The sequence below is a fragment of the Trichosurus vulpecula genome, chromosome 5, assembly GCF_011100635.1.
Source record: "Trichosurus vulpecula isolate mTriVul1 chromosome 5, mTriVul1.pri, whole genome shotgun sequence".
NCBI lineage: Eukaryota > Metazoa > Chordata > Mammalia > Diprotodontia > Phalangeridae > Trichosurus > Trichosurus vulpecula.
Genome location: NC_050577.1, coordinates 251,469,099 through 251,496,979, shown reverse-complemented (window position 1 = coordinate 251,496,979; position 27,881 = coordinate 251,469,099). Strand labels below are relative to the sequence as shown.

General features: G+C 38.6%; 1 protein-coding gene across 2 annotated transcripts in view; it reads right to left on the bottom strand.

Annotated features, from left to right (window-relative positions):
* MDM1 (Mdm1 nuclear protein) overlaps positions 1–26,996 on the bottom strand; it is a 38,456-nt gene extending 11,460 nt beyond the window's left edge. Inside the window, exons 1-7 of one of the 2 annotated variants that reach the window (XM_036760280.1) lie at positions 26,835–26,996; positions 22,311–22,425; positions 19,108–19,484; positions 17,908–18,045; positions 12,699–12,863; positions 3,426–3,508; positions 3,237–3,336 (exon numbers count right to left, since the gene is read on the bottom strand). In XM_036760280.1, the coding sequence (XP_036616175.1) occupies positions 3,237–3,336; positions 3,426–3,508; positions 12,699–12,863; positions 17,908–18,045; positions 19,108–19,484; positions 22,311–22,425; positions 26,835–26,852 (996 nt within the window). In that variant the 5' untranslated portion in view covers positions 26,853–26,996. The remainder of the gene's footprint in view (positions 1–3,236; positions 3,337–3,425; positions 3,509–12,698; positions 12,864–17,907; positions 18,046–19,107; positions 19,485–22,310; positions 22,426–26,834) is intronic. The other variant, XM_036760279.1, reaches the window with a different exon arrangement.
* Between the last annotated feature and the right edge of the window lie 885 nt (positions 26,997–27,881).

Sequence of the window (27,881 nt, the reverse complement as noted above, 5' to 3'; positions counted from 1 at the left end):
TCAAATCTCTAGAGAATCCCTAAGTCCCCAGGAAGCAGGACCAAGAGCCGTGGTGAGTTTTTCTGCTCTTTGGAGCAGCACTCATACTCAGTTTTAAGAACTTCTGTCTTATCTGAAAAGCACACCATAAGTCTGATGCATTGAACAGATAAAGACTAGAAGAAACATTCATTTTTTTCCAGAACTTTTCTTCTATTGTCCAATTCTGCCAAAATACTCATGTAGTTTAAATGTAAAAAATCTTGGGATTTTAAAAAATCCAGTTAAATTACATTGCAAGGGAAATGTCTTCTATGTGTAGAGTGATTTATAGGATCTCCCTCATTAAACCAATGATTATTATCTAGTGTCAATATTATTTTTAACAAGGTTTCTACTATAGTTAATCTAATTCTATTTGTCATGGGTCTTTAATGCTTCCAACTCATTTACACATCATTTCTATGAATTATGTCAGTGCTTATTATCAGTAATCTGTTACAATGTTCTACACTAATTTTCATCCCACAGAATCTTAAAGTTTAATTAAAAATAATCATAATTACAAGAATTACAAATCTCCCAAATTAGGCTTCTTGAATAGCAGAAAGTAAAATCAACCTGAAATGAGAAGACATGGGTTCAAGTCTACCTTGGGCAAATCACTTAGCCCCTTTGGGCCTTTCTCTCTCCATTTGCAAAAATGAGGGTGTTGGACTAGGTAATAATACAATGACACATATATAGGGGCATGAGGCTTACAAAACACTTTATATGCACTGTTTCTTTGGAGTGACTCTCATGACAGCCCTATAAGGCAGGTACTAAGGCATCCATCTATTGATGGAGCACAAAGATGCTTTCAAGTTCAAAGCATCTATGATTCCCTGACTGTTCTAATAAATGCTAGGTTAACTAAAAACAATAATGTTGCATTCTTTTCAATTACACTGAACCTACATCCAATTTCATTAGAAGAATTAAAGCTTTCACTGAAAATTCCAACAAGAAGTCCAACAATTCTCATGGTTGTCCAACATATCTTGCTTACATAATATATAAATTACATATAAATAAACTGCATTTATTTCTGTTCACACCTTAATTTTCCAACCACCAAACCAGTTAAAATGCAATCTGAAAAAAAATCCATGTTTAAAAGAAAAAGTTGAAAAGAACAAATTAAATGCAAACAAAGACTTAAATACCTTATATTTTACATTTTCATGAGAGTCAACACAGCTAAAATTTCTTCCATCTTCAGTAGTTGCATGCCTGGTAACAAATGTCTCCCTTCACAAAGAATCTCTGGTACCCTTTTCTTTTCAGAATTCATTTTCTTTTCTATGCCACTTCACCTTAACAGCCTCCGGGACAAATGTCAACTATACTATTTATTTAAAATGTTTATAACCACCAGTAGGAACAATTACTGCAATCTCATGATTTTCTACCCACTTAGAAATCTTCATTAAAAGGATAAACTATATTAATACTAAGACATTGAGAGTTTTCTCCTTTCCAGGAAATACAAAAACTATTGGTCATTATTACAAAATTACTTCCAAGTTCCCTGAAAACGTAAAATTGAGAACTCAATAGCCTGATAGACTAACTAATCTTATTTTACCTAAATAAGTAAGAAATGTTTCCCCAAGTTAAGAATCTACAGCCTTTAGAACAGAAGTTTTTTAACCTGTTTTTTAATCCATGAACTTGTGGATTTTTAAAAAACATTCTGTTAACTATTTCAATATTATCATCTTCCTTTGTAATCCCAGGCATTTTATTATGTACAGTTAAAAACAATATTCTGAGCAAGGGTCCACAGGTTTCAACAGACTGCAAAGCGGGGGAAGAAGGGGAATCTCCCAAACCTTCTCTAAAACTTCCCCAACCCAATAGTGTCTCCTTCCCCTGAACTCCTGGCAAACATCATCATTTACACAAGTCACTTAGCCTCTCTCAGGCTCAGCTTCATATTCTGTAAAATGGGGATAATAAAAGTACCTACTTACAGGGTTGTTGTGAGGCTTGAATAAGACGACATAAATAGTTTATTTCACTTGCCTTCCTCCTATACAACTCATCCCCATTTCGGATTTTTAAAAAGTGAAATCAGGTCAAAATTACCATAAAGGGAAGATCTGAATGGAAAAAGATATTACCCTTTTGTGAAGTGCAACCTGAGGGTTGTGTGTAACCTTTGGTAATAACAGAACATGTTAGGATCAATCAAGAAGCATTTGCTAAGCACTGAGTAATGTGCCAGATGTGTATATAGATGCAAAGAATGGAACAATCTCTACTCAAGATGCTTACATCCTAAGGGACCCACTACAAATCTGAATTCTCCTTAGCTCCTGCTGAGAAAGCCACCTTCTGCTTTTTCAAGGCCCCAGTTATTAGAGCAGTAGAGGGATGGGGACTGGACTGAAAGCACAAAGCCCGGGACGAGCTGTCTCTTCTCCAGCCCTCAGGAATGCACTGATTTTCATTATGTTGCTGCAGGACAGAATCATCCTCCAAACTATCTCCCTTCTCAGACTGATAACTTATTTTGGTAACTCTGCCAAGAAATTCCTGCTCTAAACTGAACTGCTAGAACTTCCTTAAATTTTTAAACCATGCAGGTATGGTAAAAGCAGAGAACCATGACTATTAAGTTAAAAATTTTCAATGATCCTAATGGTATCATAGCCTAAAGTGTTTTCCTTTTACACCTAATGGCTCCCTGTGGCTTCTTGACACTTTCCAATTCTGAGAGTGACCCAACCCACCCCCAGCCTGTATCTTTTTTCAGATCACAAAAATTATTCCCTGCTCCAGACTCACAATTCCACTGGCATCTCTCCTTCCTAAATATCCCTATTATTTAACCGTTCGCCGCAGCATCACATTTTTCCAGAGGGTGCCATCATCTACCAAAAGACTTAACTATCACTCGATTTGAGGCTGCAGAGCCTCTACAAATAATGACTGCATTAATAAACTACTCTGCAGGGGCAGGCATCTAAACTGAGTTTACTCAGACAGGGAAGAACCTAGACAGGCACGAGAAGTAGAAAGGGCTTCAGAACGTTTTCAACCCCTGCATCCAAACCTGCCAATCACGCTCCTGGGTCCATGCTTCATTTTTAACGATGCAGTTTTAAAGGCACTATATTTCATTCCATTTTCCATCACTAACACAAAGACCTCAAGGAGAATTCAACATTGCTATATTTTAGAGAAAATCTGAGCTTACAAATACTCACCTGATTTAGCGTGTTTTCCCTCACCCGCTTCCAAGCACCATCTCTGTATAAATACTGAGATGGGGACAAAAATTTAGCTCTATATTCAGTGTTTGCTTTCCTAGTACAAAGAAAACAAGAGTAAATACATTTTGCTAAGTCCAAGATCCAAAAGTCATGATATTTTTGTCCCAAAACATATGCCCAAACCTTTGGTGTTTAAGGAGAGAAATTTTGTCTTTTGGTTCCATTTCTGCTTCCCTCTGTTTTGATGAAGTTTCTTTCTTACTACTCTGAAATTGAAATAATTTAAATAGTGTTAGTTTTTTTTAAATACTGTATAGAAAATTTTAAAATTCTATAATGTTAGATTTTATATCATAATATTTCTACATGAAGAAGATAGATTTTATTCATTTAAGAATTAAAGCTAAGCACCAACACCAAACAGAACTACAAAATTCACTTTACATGAGGTTGTTAAGCCATCCTGGTTAGTATTTTTCCAAAGTGTAGCTCCAGATACAGCATCATTTTATGATACAGCAAAGATTCTAAACATATTTTTGAGTTTGCTTGTTTGTTTTTTTAAAGAACACCTAAAAACCTACTACTTTGCAATTCAATGTGGTCACATATCTTGCAGTGCTATTTTCACCCTGATATTCTGAATATTTGTATGACCATTTAGTAGCACTACATACTAGATGCAAAGCAATTAGGAAAGAAGAAAAAGGAAAAACAAGTAGTTCACTTCAGTAAGTGTTACTCCCTTGTGACTTTGAAAAAGAAACAAATAATATATCTGTTCCCTTCTCACCAAGTATTAACTAATGCAAACTTTTCCTCCCCTGCAAAAGAAAATGGTAATAATAATCTAAAGTAAGATTAATAAGTTGCTTTAATTTTATTTATCATCTTGTATGGAAAAGACTATATCTATATGTATATATATGTATATATATTAGCCACGAAAAATGTGACTGAACCACCATGAAAATTACACAGAAAATGATGAATTATTAAACTAGGTCAGACTTCTCATTAGTCTAAGCCAGTACTCTATAGATAACAGAAGTCTCAAGGCAGAGTCTACAGGACAGCACACACATCGTTCCTCACATCAATATTTCAGGCCATTCCCAGAAGATGTGGCATCCAGGGTTAGTTTCAAATGATTTGGCCAGAAGCAAAAATCACACATCGTGCTCATCAAGCTAAATTCCTAGTTCCCAAATGTCTTTAGATCAGATAAAGGATGCTCTTAAAGAGGAAAAGAAGTCATAAAAAGAAAATGCAAGGACAATTTGCCAGGTTTGCCTTAGTGAAGGTATGTCTTTTCTGAGAATGTCTGTGCCTCTCTCCAAGAACACCAGTTGACTGACAGCCTCTTCTTCTCAACCCTCCCCCAAAGTTCTCTTCCTAAGCCACTTTCCAGCTATCAACAGTCTTTGCTTCTCCTACCTAGTGTCTAGGACCAGTGCCCTAGAAGTATGTAGGGAAACTTTAGGGTTAGACATATTCCAGCTTCTTTTAATATGCCCCTATTGTTCATGAATTTGACTCCAGCCTTTTTAAATATATTCATATACTTTATCATTAAATCTGATTTCAAAGGAGCCTATCATGGTAAATACAGAACTGGTCTCAAAGACAGATCTCAATTTAAGTTCTGTCTCTAACACATACTGCATGTTAGTGGCCCCCAGATAACTCTATAAGACTAAAAAGTGCACAAAAATAGAGCATTTGCACTGGTAGGAGTTACCTCACTGGAAGTTCCCTATGCCAATCAATTTACTCCAAAAAAATCAAATAAATATTTGTTGCATTATGAGACACAGACTCGGAGATGAGATATCATGAAGAAGGGACTAGTGTAGGATTTAGACATGCTGGTAATTTCTACCACACATCACTGAGTCTGTCAAATTTCCCTCGTGAATTAATACCTGTAAGAGTGAAGCACGGCAGAAAAATGGGATGATAGAACAAAATCTAGAAAAGTGATGACAAAGAAACTTAGAAGAGAGAACTCAAATCGGGTACTTCAGAAGTTTTTATCCCATAGAGTATATATAAAGAAGTTAAGGAAGGAATAAAGGGTATAAAAATTACAGGATAAAATTTCAGGATGGAATGGAAGGGAAAACAATGAATGGAGAATAAAGTAAAGAAAAACGTTTTTAGAAAAAGGCATAGCAGCATCCAGATGACAGAGGAAAGAGGACCAAGGAAATCCTACCTAACTATACAATAGTGCCAGAGGAGACTGGTATAAATACAAAACCACAATCCATGAACTGAGGTTGGAAATATGAGTAAACAGAAGAAAAGACTAAATACTATGGGTTAAGAGAAGCCTAAGAGATAAATCCAGAAGAAGAGATTAACTCCATATCAACTACAAACAGAATCTCAGAGGGGGGAAAAAAAAAAGGCCTGACCACAAGAATTAAAAGAGCAGCTAAATAATATATCTACTATCAAAAACAAACAACTGGAAACAAGTATAAGAGGAAGAATTTTAAAATCCTTGGATTCCCTGAAAAACATAAAAACTATTACTTTTTTAAAAAACAGATTTATTAAAACCAGAGGGTACCTCATTAAAGAAACTTCAAACTGAAAATACCCAAGAATGTCATAATCAAAATCCAGAATTCAAGTAACAAGGAACAATAGTAGAAATTACACAAGACTTGGAAGCAGTTAACAGGAGAGAAAATCTTGGAATACCATATTTCAAAAGGCAAAAGTTAAAGGATTACATCTAAGAATAGAAGTCAGTCAAAGAAAACAGAAAATCTCAGGAGATGAAATAAGCAGATTGATTATTTTTTAAAGATTTTGCACAAACAAAATCAATGCAGCTAGAATTTTTAAAAAATAATGTAATAGGAAAAATTATTTGCACCAAATTTTTATAAGGATCTGATATTAAAAATATATAGGGAACTGATATAAATGTATATGAGTAAGAGCTATTCCCCTCTTAAAGAATGACCAAATGTTATCAATAATCACACAAAAAAGTCCTCCAAATCACTTACAAGAGAAATGCACATTAATATAACTCTGAGGTTCCACGTCATACCCATCAGATTAGAAAAGATAACAAAAAAAGAAAATAAAGATTGTTGGTGAGATTGCAAGAGGACAGACACACTAACACCATGGTACTGGAGCTATAAAATAGTACAACCATTCTAGAAAGCAATTTGGCACTAAAACCAAAAAGTCACTAAACTGTGCATCCCCCTTTGACCTAGGAATACCACTACCAGGCATATACCCCTAAAAGAACAAAGAATGAAGAAAAGGACCCATTTGTAAAAAAAAAATTATGAAAGAAAGAAATGATTAAATGGATGGATTCTAAAAAACTTACAAGAACCGTATGAAGTGAAATCCATAGAACCAGTAGAATAATCAATACAATACTGGCAAGAATGTAAAGGAAAACAACTGTGAAAGACTTAAGAACTATGACTAATGTAATGACCAGTAATGATACCAAAAAACTGATGATGAAGCACGTTTCTCATCTCATCAGAGAAGTGATTCTGAAAGATAAAGAGGGAGATAATTTTCAGACAAAATTAATATGTATGTGATTTGTTTTATGTAACTACGCTTGTTTCAAGGGAGAGTTTTTCTTTTTTTTCTTTTTTTGTGGGGTAGTGATACTCATACCAAGAAGAAAAAAGAAACAAAAGAGTGTCAATGAATCATTTTAAAAGTACACAGAAGGGAGCAAAAGTTCAGAAGGGGACAAGGATAGTAATGTTGCAAGTATCGTGTTAAATTTGAAATATGCAAAAATAAAAATAAATTCATAAAGAGTTAACTAAATTATAAAAAGATATGTAGAAGCAATAACAGAAGACTATTCTCCCAGGAGCTAAACGACAGTAAAGAAAAAGGAGGATTAGAGCTGAAAAACATTTTGCATCTTCCAAAACTATTAAAGAACAAAATATAATAATATATTTAAATCTGTCATATCATATTTAATGCCATGGTACATTAAATACATATAAATTAAAGAAAATACATACTTTTTAATACCACATGGTACCTTTACAAAAACAATGTGCTAGATAAGGCACAGAGATATTAAAAATAAGTGTAACAAATATTTGCTAAACAGCTACTATGTGTAAGGTATTATGAGGAATAAAGGCAGAACAGTAGAGTAGAAATAACACTGGCTCTGCAGTGAGATGTTGTTCAGTCATCTCAGTCACATTCCACTCTTAGTGATTCCATCTGAGGTTATCTTGGCAAAGATACAGGAGTATCTTTTATATGCCATTTCCTTCTCCGGCTCATTTTACAGATGAAGAACTAAGACAGACAGGGTTAAGTGACTTGCTCAGGGTCCTACAATGGCCAGATTTGAACGCAGAAAGATTAGTCTGACACTCTACCCACTGCACCACCTAGCTGCCCCTGAATGAGATGACTTGAATTCAAATCCCACCCCTGAGGTTTTTTACATCTGTGGACAAGTCACGAAACCTCCCTAGGCTTGAGGTTTCTCATCTGTAAAATGAAGATTAGACTAGATGGCCTTGAAGATCCCTTCCTACTCTACGTCTATGATCTGGGGGCCATCTTCAGTCATGCTGATCTATATCTTGCTCTGGAGGAGAAAGTTAGGCAGATGACTTTCCCTCCCTCACTTAAATCCAATTAACTTGCAAGTTATGGCATCACCTTCCTGATGTCATGGCCCTCTTTGAGAACAAAAGACAAACAACCACAAGGTCTATGATCCTATGACAAGTTTTTTGTTTAGATGTCTTACCATCCATTTGGTAAACCAAGACATAAATCTCCCAAATATCTTTCAAGCTCTGACTACTCTCCTGGGTGCTAACCACATCCAACTCCCTACAGGCTATCCTCGTCTATATGTACCAGGAGCATCTTGGGCACAGATCTGGCATTTAAAACCCTCAACAATCTGGTTCCCAATTACCTTTCCAGATTTATTTCCTATTACTTCCTATCACAAACTCTACATGCCAGATAAAGTGGCCTACCAGTTGCTGCTCTGCCCAAATTTGGTATTCCATCTCCAGTTTCTGCCTTTGCAGGGCATCATCAATGTTTGAAATTCCCTCCTGTTTCTTCCCTCTTTGAATCATAAGCCTTTTCAAGCCTCAGCTAAGATGCCATCTCCTGCTAAAAACCTTTCCTTGCCTCCCCAGGTATCAGTGCTCTTTCTTCTCAAATCACCTTTTATCTCCTTATCCTTACCTCCTAATCTCCCAGGAAAGGAGATTAGAAGTTTTTGTGTTTACATTCCTCGAAAGGTGCCTTACATAGCAGGTCCTTAAGAAGTGTTTGAAATGAAATGGGAGTAAACATTAGGAAGCCAAACTCATCCTCTTTCCTTCAGAACCAACTACTGAAGACTTCTCTTTTATTTTCGATCAAAAGTACCACATATCTCCCCAATCTCAAAGTTCTTTGACTTCTTCCTCCTCCCATATCCAAACAATTTCAAGTCCTAGTGACCGCAGGACAATATTTCATGACTATTCTCTCCTTTCTATGACCCAAGCCAGTCTAGTATCAGCCCTTGTTACTTCCCACTTAAGACTACTGCATTAGCCCTGACCACTCTTCACCATCTAACACCTTCACATGCTCCTAAAGTACTCTTTAGGCATAGATATAACCCGGGAGGGGGGAACTTGAGGCCTCAAGGATACATGTGGCCTTCTAGGTCCTGAAGTTCAGCCCTTTGACTGAATCCAAACTTCACAGAAGTCCCCTTAATAAAAAGATTTGTTCTGTAAAACTTGAACTCAGTCAAAAGGCTGCACCTAAAAACCTAGAAGGCCACATGTGGCTTCGAGGCTACAGGTTTCCTACCCCTGATCTAACCAGTGGCTCTTAATGCCAGTCAAGGAGAGTCCAAAACCTAATGCTTGGCACTGAAGGAAACTTCACAACCTTCTAGCTAGAAAGGCACTACATGCCCTACACAACAGCCAAACTGGACTACTCTCTATTCATAATATTTATCCTCAACTTTCAATTCAACAGACATTTGTTAAATACATACAAAGCATCACCATGTTCTGGAGAAACAAAGATAAAACCAAAAGGGTCCCTTCCCTCAAGGAGCTTGTGTTCCTAAGCTGGCTCCACAGTGCCTTTCAAAGCTTAGTATATATTATTCCCTTTCATTCACCTATTGGTTTTCTCACTGCTCACTGGGCCTTTGCCCAGAAAACCTCAGCCCCCATACAATCTCCTTGAGAAGGAAGCCTTTCCTGATCCCCTAAGCAACTGGAGCCTAATGCCTCCTCCCATCCCTGGGCCACCCAGAAATTACCTTGTATTGACTTACATTTGAAAGAGTCTCCTCTGAAAAAATGTAAGCTTCTAAAAGGCAGGCATTGTTTCTTTTGTGCCTTTGTTATCCCTCTCACCTACCACAGCTCTTGGTATGCACTTAATACTTATTACTTGAATGAATTTAAGGGGACATAGCTAGAGTACAGATGAGGGTTTAAGGCTCTTTGAGAACAAACCTGTGATTTCCCTGGTTGAAGGAACTCCCAGTGAGGAAGCTCAGACAAGTGAACACAAGATGAGGAAAATTTGTGGAGGAAGAAAGCACCAAAAATGTCAGTCAGGGGACCAAGGGAAAAGAATCAAGAGAACTTCTTCACACAGGAGATGGTCCCTGGGCTGAGTCTTAAAGGAAGCTAGGGACCAAGAGATGGAAGTAAAGAAGGGATGCATTCCAGGCATAGGAGATAACCCTTGCAAAGGTTAATGTGAAGTGATAAGGCCGAACCAGGATCCGGCTACCATGTCTCTGACCATGACTATTCCCTCAGTCTAGAATGGCCCTGCCCTTTCCCAAGTTTGAAATTCAATTCAAATATAACACCCTCCATGAAGCCTTCCAATTCCCTTAGTACCTTCCCTTCCTTCAATCTTAGTCTTTTCAGGACATATTTGTCATATGCCCATGAGGACGAAGATTCAAATTGTTGATGACCCAAATGATAATGTAGAGACATGTGCTGAGCCAGAGAATATTACCAATAATACTTGAATGCAAAAAATGGATAATTAGAAAAGGACAGGGATTAGTTATGTGAGGGATAACACTCGTGCTACACTGCACAAATAATTGTAAGAGACCTAGAAGGCGGCTTGCAGAACACTGAAGAGGACTTATGGGAGGACATGGAGATGAATCACAAATGCGGAGAAGGCATGGATGGGTACTGATCTACATCTTTTCAAAGAAATATCAGCAATAGATGAGATCACAGATTCATTGAAGTTTTAAGAGATTGCATCCCCAACCAATCCCAGTGAGACTAAACTCTATGAGAGTAAGGGAAGAGGTGCTATCTTTGTATCTTCCCCACTGTAACTTGCATAGTGCTTTAGGGCAATGGGTTCTAACACGTACTGAACTGAGCACTGAAGGAGAAAAAAGGATTTCAGCAAGCAGAAATGGAGTGTTTATTTACTAGTTGTACAAACATGGATTAATCACTTAATTTTTTGTATCTATAAAATGAAAATGCTACTTGCTCCCTTATAGCTACAAGGCTATTACGAGGAAGTCATTTTATAAGATTTAAATCACCATTTTACTTTGCTATTAATAGTAATATTAATAAACAGCTATTGAAATACATAATTTCAATCATTAAAATTAATAATGGCTATTGTAAAACAATAGCCATCTAAATAACATCTTGAGACAAAAATAGTATACCTATGATGGCTAATTAATTCCCAAGTGGTACCAATAATAAGTATCATAAGAACTCAAAGCAAGGAAAAAGCACTCCAGGATGAGATGGATCAAAAAGACCTAAAAAGGAACAATCTAGAACAAGTCACTTCAACTATGTTGTTTCCTGATCTGTGAAATGAGAGGGTCTAGAGCAGGTAATCTGAGCTCATTTACAGACCTAAATCCTATGATTTATGATCTGACCTAGGCCTTGAGAATAGGCAGTAATTAGAAAAGAGATGAGACAGGTGGCATTCCCAGCATGGAGAAAGGCAAAAGCAAAGTCCAGATGTAAAAAAGGGTGAAGTCTGTTCCTGAGACAAGGATAAAGCACCAGACCCCTTCTTGGGACAATGAGGTCTACTGGTTTATTACCCTTACGATGTTGGCATTTCCTTTCACTGCCACAAATTTACCTCATTCAAGTTTGAAAAGGTGCCTTGCCACCATTCTAGCAACTCAGGACATGGCAAGCAAGTCATGTTCACATGACAGCACACATTCCTGAATTCCACGTTCCATCACACACCCCCGATGCCAAGAGCCCTTATCTTTTCCATGGGAGAGTTTCTGGGTTCCAATTGTAGGAGTCAAATAAGGCGATGAAGATTGGACAAGATGAATTTTAGCATTCCTTCCAACTCCAATTCTGTGGTTAAGAGTCCCAATCTGTTCTTAAATAGCAATATTTCTCTAATTCAAAGGAATAGCATGGTCAGATCCAGCAAAATAATGACTAATAATAATAATAATGAGTTTACCTGTCTCTCCTTGAATCTTTTCTATTTCTATTATATCTTTCTGAAGCTAACTAGAGTTATAGTATACACAGTATTTCAGGTAGAGACATGTCATGCTTTAGCTCAATATATTACTCTTTTGGGGTTAAAGTAATATTTTTCTGAGAACATAGATAAAGCCAGGCAGATAAAGCATTTATTAAGCATTTACTGCATGCCAGGCACTGTTAAGCACTGGTGACACAAATGTAAGCCAACAACACAGCCCTACTTGTTAAGAGTTTTCAATCTAAACCTCCCAGGACAGGCTCATTTTCTAGAATGTAACCAGCTGCTGAGAATCCTTAATTTTATGCCTTGATGTGGGCTGTTTATCCCTAAAAACACTGTCTTTCAGATGGCAACCTCATTACCTCTTAGCAGTCTTCATGACAGAAGGTCATGCTAGATATGACAACAGGGTCATGAGTTCAACCACTTCACTCTATCACTGTGTTAACTTAAGCTCAAAGTAGTTAGGCAATTCTTTTAAGGTCAACCTTGCTCATATTCAAATACTATTGACATTTAAAATAGTTAGAAAACTTATAAAATGCTGTTATCTTTTTTAATTTCAGAGCACTTTAATTTTCATCAATTATGAATTTAGTAAAAGAGGAGAAGCTTCTCTCAGGTGCAATTTATAATGCTGATATTCCAAAGAAAATACATGACATGTATACTGAGGCTATGCATATGCATTATGCTGCATAAGATCTTCTCTGCTGTATCTTTCCTCAAAAGAATGGAACAGCAATTCCCACGACCATATTTTTTTCTTTATTTAAATTCTGTCTGTAGTTGTGGCTCCTAGAAAGCCAGGATATGCTGTTTTTCCAGTAGACTAAGCCATCATATATCCAATTAAGAGTAAGATACAGAAAATGGTAATTAAAAAGGATAAGAAGTGATAAATACCTTCTCAGGGGAGTCAATTTCAGGATTTTCATTCTCTTTCAAATCATGCCCATATCTTCTTTCTCTGTTTGGAGACAAACCTTTGAAATTCCTCTTGTATTCTGTTTCAGGGATAGTTACATCAACTTTGAATGGTGGAACAGATTTATTTTTACTAAAAAAAACCTTAAAATAAGAACAACAAATTTATTTTTCTTATTTTCAAGGGTCAACCATGCAAAAATTAGATCTCTAAGAATAGACAATAAAATACAACAGAATGTTATGGCTAGAAAGAAATATAAAGATAATTCATCCAACCCTTTTAATTTTAAACATGAGAAAAGTGAGGACCAGAAAAGCAATATAACTTGTCTAAGGTTATCCAACTAGTTAATGGCAGAGCCAAGAACTAGATCCAGGTCTCCTGACTCAGAATCTAACACACTTTTCACTACACCAAACTGATAAGAGATTAAGTTACTGCACACATAACTGTATTTGTTGTCCATTATACTTCCATTCATATGCCAAGAAGCTAATGCCCAAAGAACATCTGTTCTGCTCTGTTCTCAGACTAATGCTTTAAATTATAGTTACTATTAAAGGCTATTAGCACATCACCATAATGCTCAAAGACAATAAAATGTATCTGTTTGCTTTTTTCTTTCCAAAATGACGAAGGGGTGAAAGGAGGGATTTCCTAACTCTGTCCAAAGTTACCAACAATCTCTTAACTGCAAAATCTAACGACTTTTTTCAGGCCAACTCCTAAAAAGGATTGTATAATCCCATCTCGTTTCCCCAATTTACTTCTCCTCTCCCCCTTCCTACTTACTTCTCAGCCTCTTACAATTTGGCTTCTTCTTACTGTACCACTCTACTGAAACCTATGTCTCCAAGGTTACCAGTACCTTTTTTGGTCTTTTCTCATTTCTCATCCTTTTTTTTTCCTCTTTCTGTAGCTTCTGACATGTTCAAAACCCTTTCCTCTTAACAAACTCTTTTCCCTTGGTTTCCATGACACTACTTTCCAATTTATCCTACCTGTCTATACTTTCTCAGCTTCCTTCACTGAATCATCATTTATCTCCCACCTTTTCAGCCTGTATCCCAAACTTCTGTCCTGGGGCTTCCTCACTTCATTCTCTCTGTGGTTTCAATTATCATTAGGCAGAAGACTACCAAATCAACAAATTCAGCCCTAATCTCTTGGGAGCCTTATCAAAAACCACCTTTTGGCATATAATGGGTGCTTAATAAATCCTTATTACTTGATTGATTTTGGACATCTCCACCTATATATAATGTCCTGTTGGCATCTCAAACTCAATACATCCAAATTAGAACTCACTGTCTTTTCATCAAGGTTCCCAACTTAGGGAACTTCCCTTCACTCTCACTTAGTCCCCCATCCCTCACAGCTATGGTTTGTCAGTTCTCTCTCCTCAACAGCTCTCAAATCCACCCCCTTATCTCCATTCATACCATCACTACCCAAGTGTGGACCCTACTCATCATCTCTTTCCTCAATCGCTGTTCTAGGCTCCTAACTGGTTCTACCCCCACCCCCACCATCCCATCCCCTCACCCCTCTCACCCTTCTCTCCACTCCATCCTCCACACAGCTGCCAAAGTGATATTCCTCAAGCACAGATGTGACTCCCTAGGACAAAGTACAGACTCCTCGGTTTGGCATTGAAAGCCCTTCACAATGTGGCCCCAGTCTATCTTTCCAGAGTGCCTGAATTGTCCATCATCCCTCATTCATTCTACACTCCAAAAAACCAGCTTGCTTACCATTGTACGGAGACAACAACTGATCTCCTATCTCTGTGCCTTGGCCTATGCTACCTCCCATGCTTGAAATGCTCTCCCACCCCATCTTGGAACTCCTGGCTCCTTTCAAGGTACAGAGCAACAGCCATGTCCTTTAAGAAGCTCTCTCCAGTTAGTGCCCTAGCACAAATTATCTCCATGCACACACACATATGCTGCATTTTCTCATCTGTAATCATGTTTTAATGGACAGCTAGGTGACAGAGTGGATCTAGCTAGGCCTGGAGTCAGGAAAACCTGGGTTCAAATCTGGACTCATACACTAGCAATGTAATCCTGGGCAAGTCACTTCACCCTGTGTGCCTCAGTTCCTCATCTGTAAAATGAGCTGGAGAAGGAAATGGCAAACCACTCAGTATCTTTGCCAAGAAAACCACAAACAGGGTCACAGAGAGAATGACACAACTGAACAACAATAAAATTAGGATAGCTGGGTGGCAGAGTGAAAAGAGCACTGGGCCTGGAGTCAAGAAACCTGAGTTTAAATCTGGCCTCAGACACTTACCAGCTGTGTGACCCTGGGCAAGTCATTTAACTCTGTTTGCTTCAGTTTCCTCATCTATAAAATGAGAGGGAACAGAAAACAGCAAACCACTCCAGTAACTTTGCCAACAAAATCCTAAATGGGGCCATGAAGAGTCAGACACAACTGGAATAACTCAATAACGACAAACAATCACGTTTTATCAGTAGAACATAAACTCCCAAAGGCAGGGACTCTCAATTTTGTCTCTGTTTCCAATAGCTCCTAGCACAATGCCTGACACAGAGTGGGTGCTTAATAAGTACATAATGAGTGACTGATTTTCCCAAAACCGCCCTTCCTCCTAACTTCTCTACTTCTCTTAAGGATAACCACCACCCTACTAATCACCCAATCACTTTGGAGCCATCCTGATTTTCCCCTCTCCCACCCTGCATATCCAATCATTTGCCAAGTCTTATGATTCTATGTCTACATCTTTCACCTCCAATCCCTTCTTTCTACTCACCTGCCAGCCACCTAATTTAGGACCTCATCACCTCATGCCTGGAATATTACAAGAACCTCCCAACTGGTCTCTCAGTTTCTAGTCTCTCCTTTCAAGCCATCCTCTATGGAGCTGCCAAAATAAATCTAACCATGTCACTCCAGTGCTCAAAAGTCTTCAGTGGCTCCCTACTGCCTCTGGAATAACACAAACTCTATCTGGTATTTAAAGTGTTTCACAATCTGACTCCAACCTACCTTTCCAGGCTTTTTTTATGCTACCTACTCCCCAGCTCACTCCCACCACCTCTCCTTCTTATACTCATCCTTCGAGGCAAACTGGTCTACAAACCGTCCCCTGGAGCTCAATATGACCTCCCTAGCTCCTTCCTCTTCGCAAGCTCTCACACATAACAGCCCAACTGAGGTGCCAAGACCCTCCACAAAAGTCTTCTCTGATCTGTATTTATACACAGGTAAATGAATCCATCTCATCCCCACACATTTTGCCTTTGAATCCCCAGTACAGAAGACAGAGTCTAACAAAGACTGGAATCTTAATAAATGTCTATTAAACTGAACTACAGTGTGCTAACTCCTTCTAAAGACAAGAGTAAAAGAAACAAAGTATTAGACAGGAAAGAGAAATGCCAACCAAACACCATCTATTCATCATCTGGCATAGGTCAATCCAGCTAATGGAAATGAGCTGTGATGAATACCAACTACTTAAAAGATTGTTGCTACGAGCTGATGCCATCCTGACAGCTTAAAGCTGGAAAGGTCCTCTGGAAGACAAAAGAAATGACGGTCCACTGAGGCAAAGTGATGGGGCTACTCTACATAGCTAGCTATTGGACAAGTCTTTTAATTCAGTCCCATCGTTTTAAATAAGAAAAAACTGAGGCCCAGAGAGGGGAACATTAAGGCCCTTGCAGCTCTCATATTGTATGAGTCTGAATTTAATGACAGAATTCAGACTAGAGCTTGAACTCTGGACTCCTGGATTTCGGGGTTCCTTCTACCATAACATACTGTCTCTTAAAAAAATTAACTCATTTACAAGCTCTGTACTTTTAAAAATTCATTCCCTTAGGTGCTGTTTTTTTTTCATTTCCTGCAACAATATTTTAAACATTGCAGCTGTATTTACTTAAATCATAATTTGTTCACTACAATCAATAAGGAAAAATACTTGTGAACATCTCTTATAATTTAATTTTTATCTTATATTAGGCAAGGAAAAACTTTTTTCATATTTCTGTCTTTTACTTCTAACACCCTTTTTGCAAATATCAGGGTCTGACTTGCATTTTTACTATATAGTTTAAGTTTCTAACATGAAAAAACAAGCATAGAAGGTATGAAGTTCAATGTATAAAAATGGAGATTTTACTATTTATTTGTACTTCCTAAACATTATTTCTTGATAAAGCCTGAATTTAAGTATAGACTGTAATGACTTGGTACTTTACAACCCCAGGGATTTCTTAAATAAAGTGCCACAGTTAACTTACAAACCTGTAGATGGCATCTTTTCAGAGAACAGGCTTTTGGCAAAAGAGAACTTATTTACAAACTCACTGTCAGCTTCTTTTACACTGTTCTCCAATACATACACAGAATTCAGAAACTGATCTGGCTTCAAATGAAATACCAAATTTGACTCCAAAAAAAAAAAGACTCCTTTAGATCCTTCTCTAATGAAAGGGGTGAAATTAATACCCAAGACAATGGTAATTGTTCATTCTAAGGAAACAACATTGACTTAACCCAATTCTTTAATCTGCACATAAGCCTACTGAAGTAACCACCAGATTCATGACAAGTTTATCTCTGGTTTAAAGAACCCAAATAATTCACCTGAAAATCTAAGGAACTAAAGCGATGCAAAGTTTTCATTTTCTAAGTCTCAGGTAAGATTTCTAATCTTGTCAGAGCTTCTGTGAGTAGGTTTTTAAAAAGCAAAAGTATACATGTTATCAGCTCTGGAAAGCTTTATATAAGTTAAGTTCTTTGCACTGAACAGTTATGACTAAAATAACAAACTAATACTAATAACTCCACAATAGTTATAACTGACAAGATCACTGATCTTGGTACAACTAACAACATTTCATTCTACTCCTAATTCTTGGGGGTTTTGAAGGTATGAAAGTGTGCAGGAAAAAAAATTAATATGAGGTCTGAGTATACTTACGAAGAAAAGAAAAAGTAAATTAAGTCTCTGAGGAAATTTGAAGTAATAACAAAGACCCCAACTCAACAATTTAAAGCAAATTTTAAGCAAAATTTTCACTTTCCTAGACTCTACTTCTTTTAAACTTCAGTTTAGTTTCTTTAGGATCTTGGTCCCATGTTAACATGAATCCTTACATTATAAAAAGTTACCAAATACTGTCAACCCATCCTTCAAGCTACCTGATCAGCTGCAAGAACTGGGGAGTTCTCCTTTGGGGTCTTCCATACAAATTGTCTTTGATATTCAGAATTTCTGAGGGAATGATATATGGGAGCAACAGGCAATCCTGCTTTCCTCCGTAGAATCCTGTCCAACTGCTTAAAAAAAAAATTTTAATGTTTTATCCAACTTTTTTTTAAAATTTCCATCACCGATGCAATTGCCACTTAACCCAAATCTTAATTTCCCTCCTTAAACCTATTAAGATTTTTCAAATCAAAGTAGTTACAATACATTTAATAATGATAATTTTTAATATTATGCTAGCATTTTAGTTAGGATTGGCTCTCTTATCTGCACACCATCCAGCAGCTATCATTATGTACTCAGTCGCTACCATGGACACTGTCCCCTGCCCACCAAGCTTCCCCATCACCTTTCTTGAATCCCTTCTCCTTGTCTGCTTTCTCTGAGCGGCCACGATTCTTCTCTAACACTATTTAGTGCTCTTCTATTGTCCCAATCAGCTGCAGACATGAACTAGGAAGGAGAGCTCGAGCAGGCAAAAGAACCCAGGAGATAGTGATATCCCTAACAAGTGCTGCTACAAACCCCTTATGTGGGTGACAACAACCCAGCCTTGGCATGAGAAAGCAAGGCTGGCAATGATACGTGGGAGATCCAGCCTGGCTCTCTCCTCCTTCCTCTCAGGATTTTTGTCAATCAAGATTCTGTTTGCTTTCCTGTTGGTCCATGATAAGAAACTGAAAGGGGGCTATTGAGAGGTCAACCCGTAAAGGGCAGACCAAAGTATCTGAATTCATCACCTGTGGAGAGAGGCTCCTACTCCCTTTCTGTTTCCATTTGATCTCTCTCTCTCAGGATTCAGATACTGATATGCAGTGAATAAAATCTGGAGGCAGATCATCCACTGTTTTGTATCACTGACACTGATTCCCAAGTTTATGTGGATAATCAAGAATTAAGGTTTAGAAATGATCCCTAACTAAGCCAAAGCCCAGCATTTACTACCAATCCCTGCCACTATGACACCAGAGTAGAGCCTCAGTGAGCGCATGCATACTCGCACACAGACAGACACACACATATAATGCACAACACACAAAAGAGTTTTAGGGATGTATGCCAGTACTGCTAGAACTACTATGAAGCTGAGATTTTTTTCTTTACTTTTCATAAAACTCAGTGAAAATTCTTACCTGATTATGGACATTTTCTGACAGACCTTGGGTAGATTTTTGTGCTTCTGAGTTCCTATTCACTGGTGTGGGATCTGAAATTGCATCTTTATTATTATCCACAGGGTCGACAGCTTCTTCAACTCGAGAGTCGGCAGAGTGAGATCGAACCCTCTTAGGCACTCTAGGGGCCTCAGGAGTTAAAATTCTTTCTTCATTCAGGTCATCCTTTTCTTTTGTTTCCTGCAATTTTGGCACTTCTGGGACTTCAGGTTCTGGTAATACAACCAATTCATTCTCAGAAGCATCTTCTGTCTTCCATTCAAGGTATTTGGGAATTTCTGAGTCATAATACGGAACTCTTTTCTTTGAGATAAAACTTGGTTCTCTCGTGATTCCTATAAAACAGAGTTTATAATAAGAATACTTAGGTGGTTCTAATGTTATAATGATGGTTCTAATGTTATAAAGACACGAATTTGCATAAGGAAAGGAGGAGAAATTCAAGTTAAAATGCATGATCTTACTTGAATTTTGAAGAGTCTTTAAGCAAACTAAAAAACAATTTTTCAAAATAAAACCTAGCCTAAGAAATTTAAGTCCTGGGAGTCTTCTCAGAAAAAAGAAAACAACCATTCCGATCAGTTGTGACAGGCACCAAGGTCCCAACATCATACACTTGGCAAGTCAAGAAGGACATGTTGCCAGTTTCTAATTGTTTTTCCTGTCTAATTAATAAAAACAATCAGCTCTAGTGCTGTCCACATTTGAACCTTTTCAAAAGGCTTTCTTATGCAGATTAGTCAGAGAAAAGTAGATACTCCAAGACAAGAAGAGATTCTCAAAAGAGATCTACATTAGTCTTGAGTTCCTAAGAACTAAGAAAGATCTCCTTCTGTCTGATGAATCTATTTTAATAGAGCAAACTTTTTTTTTTAGACAAACAGTTACAGATTGGGAGCCTTAGTCACAAAACAAACCAAAATTGTCCAAATTTGGGGGGAAGCTGTCTAGCTGTAAAGATAACTTTACTGTGTGGCATCCATCAAGGCATAGATCATAAATCTAGAGCTTGAAGGGACGCTAAAGGCTGTGCAAGTCTGATCCAACCCCTTAACTTTATAATGGGGTAAACTAGTGTAGAGATTAAATGATTTGCCCAAGAACACACAGGTTTTAACACCAAATTCTCTGTTTTCAAGTAATCAAGAAGTGAAAGAAGGGAGGACAGAAACATGATGGTAGAAAGTAAGTTAGTCTGAGTTGGTCTGGGTATTATCTATTACTCCCTCTAAGTGACCATATAAAATATGATGCAAGACCAAAAGTGTCTTTGTACATCTTGTTTACTGCACCCACTTAGAATCCTGCACCTAGAAACAGAGGACCCCCATGAGAATGGTGGCTCTGCTCTTTACCACCAACATGACCTGGGGCAGGTCACTGGTTTCTGTAAATCAGCTTCCATTTCTTCATCTGTAAAAGGAAGGTTGTGGGCCACATGATTCCTAAGGTGCCTCCCAGCTCTAAATCCTAGGATCAGTAAAGACACCTCAGAGTTCTTTGTGTTTGTGAGTGAGGGCATCTCCCTTCAGCAAGTGAGAAACACAAAGGGAGTTTCTCCAAGTGTCATCAGGCAACATGCAGAGAAAGGAGAGTTTGCCCTTACCTCCCAACACCATGGGGTCTTTGGGAATGGAGATTAAAAAGGGAGTTGGCAGAAAAGGAAAAGGCAAGGACAGAGAGCCCCACAAAAATTGCTTGGAATTTTTATCTGGCATTTTCCTACCTCCCTTTCTCCGAATGTCTAAGATCTTCTAAGATATTCCAGGCCTCTAAGGTTCTCATACCAGCCAAGCTCCCACTCATTATAATATTGCACCTAGGCTTGTCTCCCCCCTCCCCACAATATGACCATAATCCCAAATTATCTGTCCTTTCTCTTCATTCTCCTCTACCTGTTTGTCCCCCTTATCTTTCCCCCTAGAATCTAACTGGGGTCATCTCAGTTCAAGAAGGAAATCTGACCAAACTAATTCAACCCAAAGGTATAGACTACCAAATATTGTCTCCCCTTGTCACTCCAACTAAAGTCTGCATTTTAGGACATTTATTTGGGCTTGATAATTTACCAAAGACTCCAACTGGTAGACTTTCAAGCAGTCTAAGTAACATCTATCAAAATCATACACTGATGTCTCTCATGGCATAAATGTGAACCTGAGATCTTGAAAGTTTGCTAGTAAAACCAAGTTCTAGCAGGTCCTACCAAGATGAAAAGGCTTTAAGCTCTGGCACTGAAAAGAACTACGTCTCTCATAACTGAGAGAACTAACCTAAGTTCAAAAAGGCTGGCCATAGCAACTTGGACCATCTATCAAGGCATGGAGGACTTGCTATTTGCATTCAGCACCAAAAAAATCACACAGTTTTTCAAATATTTAAGTATGACTAAGACAAGACAGCATCTAGCACCTATTTCTGAACAAGCAATCTATTCTCAACACTGCCTGAAGTACAGAAACCTAACTGCCCCCAGTTAGTGAGATGGGTACTATTGTCCCCTTCTCCCTGATGATCTCAGAAATCCTCTCTGATTTAATCTGTTAAAGCTCTCCATTTCCCAGTTCCTGTTCTGTTACCCTGGAACCAAGGTCATCCAATAAGACACAGCCTAAAGCATGTTTTTCCGGGCTTCCAAAAAGGAAAACCACCTCCCATTCCTGGCCCTCTCCCAGCACGAGAAGGTCTCATCTGATTTTGGAAGGGGTGAAATGTAGGAAAGGAGCTGCCCCTCAGGAGTAGAGGTAGAGTCTGAAGATTTGGGGGAGTAAGAACAGCATACCTTTCCACCAAACCCCTGGTTCAACTCTGTTTTCTAAAGCCTCAACTTCACGGCTGCTCACATAACAATGTCAGCTGGTAACAACTTGCAAAAATTACACAAAACACTGGCCGGAGTACAAGTAAAAATCTGCCATTTGCTACTGCATTGCAGACATTTACATGCCTCTATATGGGGCAGAGTATTCTGATATTTATAAGTCAATGTAGTTTAAGTTCACATCAACTATGTCAAGTTCACATATGTCAACCAGGACAACCATAAGAACTCTGGGAAGACCTCACAATTTATAAAATGCAAAGCCAAACTGAAATATCATTCTGCCCACTAAGAAAAAAATGAGCACAACTTACAATAGCCATCAACTTCTAAAACTTACCTATCCGATCTGAGCGAAGTCCAGCCCATGGACTTTTTTGACTTTCTGGAGAATTACCTATCTCTGAGAGATGTGATTTCTTCCACAGAAAATTTCTCTGGTATTCACTCAGACCCTGTAAAACACAAAGACGTATAGGATTGATACAATCAGAGACTTTGCAAACAAACATCATTAAGTAATACTTCTGAACCTTTAAAAAAATTTCAAATCTCAGAATTAGTAATTAAATATAAAAGATCTTTTGATAACTGGGTGACAGGAAGTTAAATGCATTCCTTCATGGCAGATTTTCAGTACTATGTACTACTTTTACTTACTAATTCAAGGTTTGGCTGTAGTATATTCTTCTATGAGAAGCCTTTCTTGAGTCTCTATTATTATTGTTCTCCCTCCTCAGATAATCTTCATTTTACTTTCCTGTTTACACATGCATCCCTCAAAAGTAAGCTCCTTGAGGGTAGGTATGTATCCTTTTTTGTCTTTGACTCTCCAGTGCCTTGGGCATGGTAGGAACTTTATTATCCTTGTCAAATTGAATTAATCAATCCTTGTTGAAGCAGCCACTGGATGACAGGATCTATGTAATATATGGTGTGGTACAGCAAAGATTTAGAACTAAAAGGACACACTTCCCTAAGCAAAAGAAGACACCCTGTCAGGCCATGCATTTTTTCATCAGTTCTGGGGGGTTTTGTTTTTATTTAGTATTTAATTTTTCCCCAGTTACATGTAAACAACAATTTTTAACATTTGTTTTTAAAACTTTGAGTTCGAAATTCTCTCCCTTCCTGCCTCCCAACCCTCTCCTCATTGAGAAGGCAAGCATTTCCATAGATGTTATATATGTGTAGTCATGGAAAATATATCCATAATTGTCATGTTGTAAAAGAAAACACAGATTAAAAAAACTAGAAAAAAATTAAGAAAGTGAAAAGAAAAAAGAAAAAAAAAGTTGCTTCAATCAGTATTCAGACACCATCAGTTCTTTCTCTGGGGATGGAGAGCATTTTTCATCCTAAGTCCTTCGGAGTTGTCAAGGGCGGCTGTATTGCTGAGAATAGCGAAGTCATTCACAGCTGATCATCTGACAATCTTGCTGTCACTTTGTACTCATTACATATCACTTTGTATCAACCCATGCAAGTCTTTCTAGGTTTTTCTGAGAGCATCCTGCTCATCATTTCTCATAGTATGACAGTATTCCACCACAATTACATACCATACCTTATTCAGCCATTCCCCAACTGATGCGAATTTCCAATTCTTTGCCCCCAGAAAGGTGCTGCTATATATTTTTTTGTACATTTAGGTCCTTTTCCTTTTTATTTTTTACCTCTTTTGGGATACAGACCTAGTAGTAGTATTGCTATATCAAAGGGCATGCATGGTTTCATAGCCCTGTGGCCATAGTTCCAAATTGCTCTATACAGTTTGTTCCTAAAGTCTGCACACATAGGCAAAAACGCGTATTTTCAAGCAATGAAATGAATGAAATTTTCAACACCATTTTATTTAATTGGAATATTAACAAATAACATCTTCAATACGATTTCCATCATTTGTGATGCAAAGGCTGATATGCTTTGCAAAATTCACATGAACTCAATGCAATAACTCCACATTACTGTCAATTTTAGCACATTCACTCTTTATGCATTTATGCATTCAATCAAGTGTGTTGCATCGGTGATTTTCATTGAGTACATCTTCTCCTTTAGCATACCCCAGAAAAAGAAGTTGCTGTACGACACAGAGTCTTCGGTGAAATGGTTAATGAGATGTTAATGAGATTTCTTATGTGTCCAGATTTTAGGGATACCCTGTAGAGTGGTTTAATTAATTCACAACTCCAACAACAGTACATTAATGTCTCATTTTTCCTATATCCCCTCCAACATCTGTCATTTACCTTTTCTGTCCTATTATCTAATCTAATAGGTATGGGGTAGTACCTCAGAATTGTTTTAAATTGCATTTCTCCAATCAATAGTAAGTTAGAATATTTTTTCATATGGCTATAGATAGCTTTAATTACTTCGTCTGAAAATTGATTATATCTTTTGATTATTTATCAATTGGGAATGGCTCTTACTTTTATAAAATTGACAGTTTTCTATATGTTGGAGGAATGAGGTCTTTATTAGAGAAGCTTGTTTCAAAAAAAAATTTTTTTCTCAGTTACTGCTGCTAATTGTATTTCCCCCCATCCTATTTCCCTACTCCCATTTATTCTACTCTCTCTCTTCTTTCACCCTGTTCGTCTTCAAGTGTTTTGCTTCTGCTTACCCCTTCCCCCATTCTGCCACGCCCCTTCTCTTATTCCCTTCTCCTATTTTTCCTGTAAGGTAAGATAGGTTTCTATACTCCATTGCCCATCAGTTGTGTTTTGAATGGCAAATGATCCCTAGAGCTAGTCTAGCACGTTGCCCAAACTCTAAAATGCATAAGAAAATACGATTCTCTACCAAATCTCCATTTCTGAAAAGAATGAAGATGCAGAGGATCACAGATTTAGAAATGGAAAAGACCATGGAGTCTTGGACTATCTGGTCCAATCACATTTTACAGATGAGGAGAAAGAGGTCTAGACACATGAATTTGATTGCCCAAAGTCATGCATTTAAGTGGCAGAGCAAGTATGAGAATGTAGGAACTCTGAATCCAAATGCAGCACTGTCTCCAATACACCAGGCAGCTGCCTCTGCCTATTATGATGTTTTGGCGAGACGTTATTTTAATTAAGCTAAGTAAATGGCAGAACTTGATTTTTCCAATTGAGATATCAAATGATGACAATAATAGCCAGAATGTGTATAGTACTTTTAAAACTTGCAAAGTACTTTACACACATTCTGCCAGTATGTACATGAGCGTACAAGGTATCCCAAAAGTCTTAGTGCAATTATAAGTTTTAATACTTATTAAACTAATCTTTTTAAAGCTTATGCTGCACTAAGACTTTAGGGATGTATTCTTTCTGTAGAAATATACATATTTCATATATATGTTATATGTAATATACGTACACGAAAATGCAGCTAGGAAGCACAGTGCATACAGGATTGCACTAAGATTTTGGGGACACCCTAAATGTATATGTGTACGTGTGTATGTATGTTTGTATATAAACACACACAGGCTTATGTACACAAAGGTAGGCACAGTACATAAAAGTGCATTAAGATTTTTGGTACACCCATTATATGTATGTATGTATACACATTCATACATGTGCATAAAAATACACACACAAATACGGCTAGGTGGCACCGTGCATAGGAGATTTACACTAAGACTTTTGGGACACCCAAATACAGGTAAGGGGCTGACCGCACTAAGACTTTGGGGGCACTATATACATATATATGTGAACATGTAGGGTCTACACACATACAAAGACACATAAATATAGGCAGGTGGCACGGTGCATACAGAGCACTTGATGTGATGTTGGGAAGACCTCAGTCTTCCTTGAATCCTGCCTTAGATACTTACTAGCGGTTAGAATCTAGGAACGTCACTTCACTTCTCCTGTGCCTCAGTTTCCCTAACTGTAAAAAGGGGCTAATTAACAGCACCTACCTTCCAGGGTTGTCGTGAGGATTAAATGAGATCATTGTAAACAGCTTAGCACAGCGCCTGGCACATAGTAATTACTATGTAAACGTTAGCTGTTGTTACTTTTATTACTATTCTTATTAAATGACATATGTAAAACTCTTTGCAAACCATAAAGCACCCTATAAATAATCACTACTATAATTATTATGGCAGCAAGGTGGCACATAGGATAGAATGCTGGTCCTGGAGTCAGGAAGACTTATCTTCCTGAGTTCAAATCTGGCCTCAGACCCTTGTTACACATGTGACCCTGGGCGAGTCACTTAACCCTGTTTGCCTCAGTTTCCTCATCTGCAAAATGAGCTGGAGAAGGAAACTGCAAACTGCTCCAGTATCTGCCAAGATAATCCCAAATGGGGTCACGGAGAGTCGGATACGACAAATACAACAAAATTATTATTATTATAATTATTACTATTTATACTATAATTTTTTGCTTTAAATCTCAAAATCACACTCAGACTTTTGGGACACCCTGCGTACACACATGTGTTGACCTATTTTTATTATATATGTATAATTGTGTATTACATGTTCTCTCCACTATGCCAACACACACACACCCCAAAATACGATAACCGCTCTACGCAGTAACTCTGAAGTATCTTCCTAAAGAAGTTTGAATAGTTGGAGAAAACTCCGCCCGTTTAGAAGGCCGAGCATGGAGGGGGGGAAGCAGAGGACTGGACACGCAGGACCCCGGGTCCTCTGTCACCCTGGCTCGTCACTAGCGGCTGCACAGTGGAGGACACGCGTCCATTCCCGCTCCCGGCCTCAGTTTCCTGGTCTGTAAAATGGGGCGCTGGCGCCAGAGGCACGTACCTGGGATGCCCGGCTCGGCCGCCCTCCCCGCCCCGGCAGGCCCACGTCGCCCCGACCCCAGCCCCCTCCAGAGCTCACCTTGAAGCGCACGGGCATGTCTCCGCTGCCCCTACCGCCCCCGGGCCGCAGCCCTCCCTGCACCAGCGGACAGTTAACGGGACAAAGAGCCCCGTGGGCGGGGCGACACAGTTCGTGCCCCCGACTAGGAGTCTCTGTCCGGCGTCCCCAGCGACGCGCCGGCGCACTGCAGCCCGATCCGCCCTTAAAACGAGGCTGTGTCCCACCGCCTCTCAAGCTGCTCAGCCAATTAACAAGAGGATCTTCCCTTCTCGGCAGTGGCATTCAACCAATGGAGACTCTGGAGGGCCGATGCGCCCGCCTTGCCTGCCTTCCCAAATCCGGAGCTCCAATGTCCATCACGGGGCGGGGCTTAGGGTGGGCGGGGCTGCCGGGGGTGCTGGTTTCCCGCGAAAGTTCTAACAAGTCTTCTTCTAGGGTCACCTGACGTCGTAAGCCATCCTGCGCTTAGAGCCCTCGCTCCACTTCCCCCCAAAAAACTATAGAGGCTCCCTAATGCAGCGGGGGTTTAATCTAGAGTCTCGAACCCCGGGGTTCATAATCCAGCTTCAGACATTTACTCCCTACGTGACATGGGGCAGGTCACTTAACCTCTGCCTGTCTCAATTTCCTTACCTGTGAAATGGAAGTGAGAATAATAGCACCAACCTCCCAGGGTAATGAAATAATGTTTGCAAAATATTTTGCAACTCATAAAGTATTATATAAACGCTAGCTATTATAGGAACATAGTACTGTGTATTTGAAATGCCAAGTGAATGGTACAGATGAAGAGGTGTAGAACCACCTTCCCCCAGCTTGCATTCTGATGCTGTAGGGTGGTTACACCCCTTGTAGCTCTTGAACCACTACTGTATGCTTCCCATTAACTTCGGCCAGAGGACATAATTAAGAGAGCATGATAAAAATAGCTGCTATAAAATATTCTCCCCACCAACCTCCCACAAATGCACACAATATCCATGGAAAGAATGGGCATAAACTTTGAGGGACGCATGTAATGAACATGTGACAAAGGCAACTCACAACTGCAATACTGCTGGGCTC